The sequence below is a fragment of the Gossypium hirsutum genome, chromosome D10 (genome assembly GCF_007990345.1).
Source record: "Gossypium hirsutum isolate 1008001.06 chromosome D10, Gossypium_hirsutum_v2.1, whole genome shotgun sequence".
In the NCBI taxonomy this organism is placed as follows: Eukaryota; Viridiplantae; Streptophyta; class Magnoliopsida; order Malvales; family Malvaceae; genus Gossypium; species Gossypium hirsutum.
In genome coordinates this window covers 59612598-59621526 of record NC_053446.1, presented here as the reverse complement: position 1 = coordinate 59621526, position 8929 = coordinate 59612598, and the positions used below count along the sequence as shown (strand labels likewise).

Genomic DNA, 8929 nt, shown 5'->3' with positions numbered 1-8929 from the left:
AAATACTTAATAAAACCAAAAATATTACATAATAATATATAAATAGTAGCAACTAAAAAAGTTTTCTTAAATATTTCTCCAAAAACTCATTATTATTTATTAAAATTAAGCATTAAAAAAATAAAAAATAAAAACCTATTGAAACCAAAAGAATTTCAAGTAAACCCCGCAATTATTGGAGGTAAAATAATGTGAATTAAACTTGCAAATGAATGATGTATGTAGGATATTGAAAAAGTGAAGGATTATTGAAAAAGTAGAGATCCCACCAAAAATGAAGCAAAGCCGATAATGTAAATGAATTATTGGACCAAAAATGAATTATTGGAGGTAAAATAATGTGAATTAACAGTAGACGTAAGGAAGGACCGACCGACTCCAGAATGGCGTTTTGAACCAACTGGTCTTGGCGAAACCAGTTTTGATATAATGGATTTGGAGTGTTCCTATTTTCGTAAGAAATTGTGGTGGGTAGAGCAACAGATATGCCGTGGAGATGACCAAAGAGGTTATGTCCATGCATGAGCACGGAGATTTGTGGTTTCCAAGTCGTGAAATTGTGACTGCCTACTGGTTTGATAGGCAACTAAGATGCCGGATTGAACTTCACCACAATGGAATTGGTGTTGGTGTTATCAAGGTTAACAACAGTTGATTTGGTGGCCATTTTTGTCTGAGGGGTTGTGAAGAGGCTTAGGTTTGAGAGAAAAGAAAAGGATTCGCTACTGAGAGCTCAATAAGCTTTGATTACCATAAAAGAGATGGTGGATGCGTAAATGAAGCTTGTCTTTATCCAAACAAATATTATGTATTGAAAAATATTTTGTTTCATTTTCACATGGAACAAATTTGTCAAATGCACTTGAATTATTATATTGATTACTTGCACGATAAGGATTCGTTGAATTACTACAACAAGAACCAAAGATAGTAGCATTGTCTTCTCCAAATAAAAGAAAGAGCTAAAAGACTCAAACCATAGCCAATATATAATATCTACAAAGTGAAATGAGACATAGGTACAACATGAAGAGGGTTTTTCCTATTGATTGTTTGGCCATAGAGTTCAGTCATGTCCAAGTTCTCAGCAATTTCGCCCACAGGTAACTTCCAGTCAAACCAATACAAAAGATTAGCCATCACGTACTCAATAACACTAACTGCAAAGGGAATCCCAGGACAGCTCCTCCTTCCAAAACCAAATGGGATGAACTGCACATCTTGACCTTTGAAATCAATGGAGCTATTCTCGAACCTCTCTGGGATGAACTCTTCTGGGTTTTCCCAACATTTGGGATCTCTTTGAATGGCCCATGCATTTATCAAGATGGTGATATTGGAAGGAATGTGGTAGCCACCCAATTCAACACTTACAGATGTTTGTCGAGGAACAAGAAGAGGAACAGTCGGATGCAGTCTTAAAGTTTCTTTGAGCACACATTTTAAGTACTTCATTTTATTGATATCCTCCATATCCACCTTATATTTGTTTCCCACCACATTCCTTACCTCTTCTTGGACCTTTTTCATTACATTTGGACGCAGTAGGAGTTCAGCCATCATCCATTCTGTTGTCGCTCCAGTGGTATCCGTTCCTGCGACGAACATGTCCTGAGATTGACAAAATTAAAGACTTATGACCAACATGCAAAAAGGGGGGGGGGGAATGCTATATACATAGGAAGGAGAGGGTGTTGAATAACCAGTAAGATTGCTTTGATGTTAGTGAGATCAATCTCAAGCATGCCATCCTTTTGGAGCTGCATAATTATAGAAATGAAGTCCTTATTGGAAACTTCGTCATCAGTTTTCAATGTTGTATGCTCCTTAATAATCTGATCAAAAAATGAATCCAGTTCTCCAAATAATGCTTTCAGACGTGGAATATATCCCGTAAGCACATCGACCCACCTCAGGTAAGGAAACAAATCCCCTACACAGAAACTTGTGAGGAGAACCACCGTACTTTTTGCCAACTGCCCGAACTTGCAGCACCCATCTTCTTCTTCTTCTTCACTTCTTCGACTAATAACACAACGAGAAACTATGTTGCTAGAAACCAACATAAGCATCTCTGAGAGATTAATAGAGTCTCCTTTAAGACAAGCACGGCGGATTTTGTTGATAAGAAGTTCAACTTCTTCATCTCTGACAAACTGAAATGAGTGTAATCTTCGGTGGCTAAGAAGCTCAACAACACTGAGCTTCTTTTGTTGTCTCCAGTACTCACCATAGGGTGCAAAAGCGATATCCCTGCATCCATAAAACAAGATATTTGTTGCAGTGGAACTTGGTCTGTCGGAGAAAACAGCGTCATGGTCTTTTAGAATTTCTCTAACCATGTCGGCTGATGAAACCAGTAACGTTGGATTACAACCCAAATGCAGAAGCAAGAGAGAACCATAGTTCCTTGAGAGGTCTCGAAGAGAACGGTGGGGAAGTTTGCCAAGTTGATGAATGTTGCCGATAATAGGTAGCTTTGGGGGTGATGGAGGCAAATTGAGGTGTTTCCTTTTTGCTAGTTTGTGCCAAATTAAAAGGGTGAAAAGGAGAATGAGAGAGACAAACAATGGATTAATGCTAGGAAGTTTGGGTACATTCAAGAGCTCCATTTTCAAGAGATCCATGCATATGGCCTCTAATTGTCTACTCAGCTAACTGCATGTTCAGAACTATATATCATGAATATTTGTTATTTTATTTTTCCAAAAATATAAATATATATTGTAGTTAATCATAAATTAATAAAAACATGTGTTTAATGTTTACATTATTAGCTTTTGGATCAATTTTCCCATTCTTTACTGATCTTTACCGTCACTCCCTAATAATTTAAATCTACCTTTATGCCTATCCCTCACCATGTAAAAATTTAAATACATATTATTACCACGTTTCTTTTCATCTCCGCATATAAAAAGAAAATGAATAATTATTTCGGGTGGACCCCATTAGGTTCAAATTAGACCCCATCAAAAATTTTATTTATTATATACGTATTATAATAGTAGTAACATGAAGAATAATTAATATAATTTTTTGAAACTAAAAAACCAAGTAGCAAGGAAAAATGATTTCTTAAAAGAAATCATGTAAATAACTAAATATTATCTGTTAAAATTAATTTATTTTTAATTTATATAAATAAATAATACTCCATCAATGTTTAAAATTTAAACAGAACCAAACTTGAATAATTCGATTTTATCTCAAATCAAGCTCTAATTTTTCATCTTTCGAGACCCAACAATAATCAAATAACTTGTTTATGCCTCTTTATGACCACACGGCCTACTAATTTTACAAATTGTCAACACCAGTGCTGCATTAGCAAAACTGCAGGTGCAACAGTTCACCTACTAACATTACCTGCAAAGAAATCGGAGGGTCTTGAAACAATGACTGCTTATCCCTTTTCAAGCATTCCAACACTGAAGATCCCCATCTCACAAGTTTCTTAGCTCTTCAGCTACTTCCTGCCCACATTGTTCAAGGATTTCGATCAACGGGCCAGCATGCTGCGAATCATCTTTAGTTAAAAAACTATGCAATACACCATTGACTGTGTGCCGTGCCATCCTCGTGAGAATTTGAAGATAATCATCAATTGATAGAACAAAGTCTGGAATTATTACAACACCATACTCTCCCAAATCTGTACAACTGATGTTTTCAGTATCGATAATGGAGACTGTGGGTCTCATTCTGCCACCACAGTCTAGGCTGGAGAAGAAAATAACAACATATCAGTTATGGATACATGCACCAGCAATAATGACAACATGCAAATAGCTTCCAAATATAGGGTCCAACTAGCATATATCTTTTAAATTGAATATTCAAACTTTAAAGGACATGAAAATATATTGAAAGGACTAATCCTATATTTGCAAGCAAACTTGAGCAGTGGCAGAAGCAGTGCTTAAGTCATGTGTCAACTGCTTCAGGCACCGAGAATGAACAAGGCAGAAAAACAAATAATACACAATATGTTTACAGAGTTCGGTTTCTCTAAATCTGTGGGGCACTACTCCTTGCCACTACTCAAAAACTGCCTCAACATTTATATACACGTACATATTGATAATTCAGATTTTACCTGTTTCCAGATTCCATGCTATTCAAGTAGGAGCTGATTGAGATGGAATATCCCTTGAATTTGACAGCTGATACTAATTTCTGAATATTATTGTCTTTTCCAACTACATAGAGAACCTTCAAATGTTGTGCTATTATTTGATTGGAATAAGCATTATCCAAAGCTTGAATGCCCTGTAAAATGTTATGTACAAGATTTAGAATATTAAATCATGGAAAACTGGAAGTAAAATCTTAATGTCCAAAAAATAATAACATCTAGCGAAAGTGTTAATCTATTATCACTATCCGATTACGTTCCCACACCCCTTCTTTCCATAATGATCCACCTTACTTCTCGCCTCCAAAACAAAACCAAAAGCGCATGAGAGAGAACAGTGTGAATATGATGTAGAAGACCAAGGGAGCAACATGGTAAGATCAATCCTAGAAAATAAAAATGATGATAAGGTGATAAATGCACATAAGCACATGGAATGCATCTATAACTAAGTACAAATTAGATCAGCCGCTCCACAATGATTCCCAACATTAAGGAAATCTAATGGTATTTCTAAAATCTTCCTTCAAAGAAAGAAAAGCTAATTACAGTATAATGTTGAATAATCTATTCCTAGAGCTGATTGATAGCCAATGAGTGAGTAAAAAATGACTTGGTAAACACACCCTTCTCGTTTTCTTACTTTCTCAGTTCAGAGATTAAAGTACAGATATTAAAAGCCCGTTTAGGGGGGCAATCAGTTCCGTTCCCACCACATAGACAGCACTTCCAAATAAGCAGTAACTTGCATTTACCTTCCTGATTAATAACAACATGTTGGACTCTCAGCACAATCCTCACATTTAAAGGCTGACTAATAAGGATAATAATGAGGCAAAGAAACAATGTCATGATGCAGCAAACTTGTACTTCAAAGCTTTTAGATCCTCATCAGTAGGAGAGGATTGGAGTGTACCACTCAAGCAGGAAGGTTGAGGTACCTTCACCATTTTGACAAATATAGGCAGAACAAGGAGCTTTCCAACTTATAGGTTTTGTCCTAAATCCTTTTTTCATTTTTTTTGCTTTCCACTTTCAAATAAAAATGCAGAGGAAGACAAAATCCATTTTATCACACATTCCTTTTAACTCAGACTCCTTTAAACTTTCTCAGCTTAACTGCTGAAAACATCTCAGTTTTGATTATTTTTAAGTATTTTCTGTGTTTATCATCAGCAAGTGATCTGGATTCATTATTTTAATCAAGCTATAACTATACTCATTCCTTCATAGTTAAGCTGAAATCTAATTAGTTCCCTGACCACTACTTTAGCTGAAACAAGTAGGCTCTAACATGACCTAATTCTCAAAATTATAAGATGTAAATTTGTAATTATACAATTTTGAAATGTCAAGCTTTTCTTTTTAGTAAAGCTTATAATATATCCATAGAATCTTCAGTTGAATTATCATCACTTTATGCTTCATTAAAGCAACGATTCAATGTGTTCATGCAATATCATTACTAGAAAGCAATAATTTTCATAATTAAAATCATGTCTGACTTCTGTCATTGCCAATGTTTGAACCACCTCCACACAGCCAACGTCAATTTCGGATATATTATTTTCACATAAATAAATTTTAAAACTTGAATTGATAACCATAAATTTTAGAAAAAAAAATTTGCCTGCCTTCATAAGGCTTATGCCTCACTTTGCCCATTTCCTTACAGAAAACTGGTCTGGAATCTTAATATAGCAAGAGCTTGCATTAAAAATAAAAATCAGTTTACTTTATGCAATAATACAGGGGAGAAGTTACAGATATATACGTGTATATAGAGAGAGAGACTACCTTCATTGTCCTTTCTTCCTTTGAGGAGCAGACATGTATAGACTGGATGATGCCAGCACTTTGACTGGCAACAGAATCATTGAGCGATAATCTATAGACTAATCCAGTCAGTAGACTTTGCACAGCAGGGACATAAGCATTATTGAAGGAATTAAAGAACACCAGAGTATGGGGTTTTCCTGAAATAGACTGCCTGACAGACTTTACAGTATCAAGATAACAACCTCCAGAAGCAGACTCCATACCATCAATAACCTATTCAAGCATTTAATCTTTAGACAGTAAAATTTAACGACTTCAATGAAATGTAGAGGGAGATAGGTGGCAAGGATGGGTGGGCAACTAGAAGTAAATGAAGCCAAAATATTATGTCCCTGAGTGAAACTTGATGACATTCCAAAATGGGAAAATGTTCAAATGATATATATCATTAACCTTACTATATGCAACACGTATAGTCCTAAAGTATGCTTGAATTGCACTATTACTCGTGCACAAAATTAACTTCATCTGAAAATCTAAATATCTAGCAGAATGGAAGAAATGTCAGTAAGAAGAAAAAATGAAAGGAGAAATTTTATAAAGAATACGTTAAGTTGAAAAAACCTAGTTATACATGCATAAATAACCATAAACATTGTCCAACACTTTAAGAAACTTGTTTATATAGATAACATTACAGACTGACCATTGAAATAAGGGAGCACATTATATGCAACAAGAGAATTTCCAAATTATATAGACAGGCTTACCAGCATGGAGACCCCAGATATATCTGTGGCCTTTAAGGAAACTAGCTCCAAAAGTCTCTCAGGTGTTGACACGAGAAACTCAGGTTCACAACTCTGCAGACTACAGAAGAAAACCACAGAATTGAGGGAAAAACACCACATTAATCTTTGCCAGGAGAAGGTTTAATTTAAAGATTTAGATTATATTTACCCATTAATCTGATGGTCTATGGAAGCACCCGGGTGTAAACTCACTGTATGTATCCCCTGAGCTTTCAGAGGCTTGCAGAGCGAGCGTACCTGAGCAGGATAAATGATAACTTATTACATGAATAAATAAATCAACAAAAAATAGGCTTCCCACATCAATGCATAAAAGTAATATTGTTTTAGAATAGTAAATTAGCAAAACAGCCTCAACCTCTATTCAAATATGATCACATTCTTGTGTATTGTAACAACTAACACTTGAATATAGGTTTACGTTTTCCATTTATCTTAGTGGATGGTGAAATATTAATATAGTATTAAGTAACGAAGCAGAAGCCACATGGGTCCTTCTATCCACTACCTTGACATTAGCCTATATCACAAGAGGCCTATCATTGTAAATTACTAAATTGTGTTGGGCTTCTAAAGATAACAGAAGAAAACGGCTGAAGAAAGAAGTCATTGAAAACACAAAACCAACAAATAAGCGTATAACGAAAAGGTATAGAGAAGATCATAGAAACCTTGAGAGCTTTTTCTTTGGATGGTACAATGAATAGAAGGAAAGGGCCAGTAAACAAGTGACCTTCTTTCTCTCTCCTAGAAATAACATCAGCAGCAGTTGAAGCAATCCATGCAATTTGCTCAAAATCAGAAGATGACCCACTTGTCTCAAGTATATCCTTTCCAGCAGAATAACATTTCCAGAACTCAATACCCCATGGGTTCACAAATAGCCGCTTTCCCTCTTCGCCATTGTAGGTACCATCAGGATACAATGTATCCTCTATTGCTTTCAGGCAGAGTATAAGATACTTTGATGGAAAATCAGAACTTTTACAGGCTTGTTCCTGATTACCATGGAGACCAACCTTCTTTCCATCTTGCTGAATCTCCATTTTGCCTGAGTCTATATGTCTAGACTTCCCCATATTATTAATTAATGTAACTGATTTTTTCTGTTCATCCTTCAAAGCCACATTATGCCCAAGAACAGATCCTTTTGTTGCCACACTGTCCTTCCTCTTGGCTGAAACTTTACGATCCAGTTTCGAAGGTTTGGGTTTTTGGGGTTCCCTTCTACTGATATCCTTCTTATCGAGTCTCTCATTGAAGGGATCATCAGGAGTCGGAAGGCTAAAACACATCCCCTGAATAACATGTTAAAAACCACTATGTTAACAGAATTATGCATCACTAACAGCAAAAACAGTTGAAGCCAGATTAAATTTGCAATAACTTTTTTCACTCATATTATCCTGAACAATCTAATAATTTATCAAAACAAACCATCCCCAAACCGGCTATCATTCCCCATTCATGCTCCTCATCATATAAAAATCTCATTCTATGCTATGAACAAATCAGTATTTAGTTCTTTCCCACCAGCTCGTTGCTGATAAACTAATTCATTGGTCATCCTACATACACAAAAGAAGTACCCCACATCCAACTTCGACCTCTCATGCTATTAAAAGAATTATAACCATTCCTACCAATAATGTATCCATATTTCCACTTCTAAGTAAAACAAGCAATTCCCATATCTCTAACTCACCCAATTCAATACTATGTCAAATTTATTAATTACCAAACACCTAAATTTTACTCCAAAAAGTAAAAAGTAAGAACCAAATTAACCCAGAAAAAGAAAAAGGAAAATCGATGAGAACTAATGAAAGGGTCAGTAGACTACCTGACAAATGCGACGTTTACCGGCTTTTCGGCGCTTTTTGGCGGCGATAATGGAAGCAACTCGAGCTGATACAGTTGAAGAATCACTTTTCCTATTTAGCTTCTTTCTTTGTGCTTTGTTTTTCTTTCTTCTCACTGCATCATCTCCCTTGGCCATTAAAAAAAAAAATCAAACCAAAGGCTAACAAAAATTTTGTTTGTTAGATTACAAAATTTTTTCTATTAAGTGAAGAAACGGCAATTTTAGAGGAATTTTTTGTTTCCCTTTCCTGCAATGAAAAATAAAGGGCCGGCGGGTTTAAAGTTTCAGCTGGGGGTTTACGAGGCATTCTTGTCTGAAGGTTTAGCAGGGATTAAA

The 8929-nt window shown here is 35.6% G+C and overlaps 2 protein-coding genes across 2 annotated transcripts; both read right to left on the bottom strand.

Annotated features, from left to right (window-relative positions):
* Positions 1-848: 848 nt before the first annotated feature.
* LOC107950200 (cytochrome P450 71A1) lies at positions 849-2766 on the bottom strand. Its single transcript, XM_016885006.2, has 2 exons — positions 1704-2766; positions 849-1611 (listed from the first exon to the last, which is right to left on the bottom strand). The coding sequence occupies exons 1-2, from the start codon at positions 2625-2627 to the stop codon at positions 997-999; spliced, it is 1539 nt and encodes a 512-aa protein (XP_016740495.2). The 5' UTR covers positions 2628-2766; the 3' UTR covers positions 849-996.
* Positions 2767-3172: 406 nt separating this feature from the next.
* On the bottom strand, positions 3173-8929 carry LOC107950199 (ATP-dependent RNA helicase DBP3). Its single transcript, XM_016885005.2, has 7 exons — positions 8573-8929; positions 7401-8027; positions 6878-6966; positions 6688-6787; positions 5936-6190; positions 4100-4272; positions 3173-3723 (listed from the first exon to the last, which is right to left on the bottom strand). The coding sequence occupies exons 1-7, from the start codon at positions 8726-8728 to the stop codon at positions 3447-3449; spliced, it is 1677 nt and encodes a 558-aa protein (XP_016740494.2). The 5' UTR covers positions 8729-8929; the 3' UTR covers positions 3173-3446.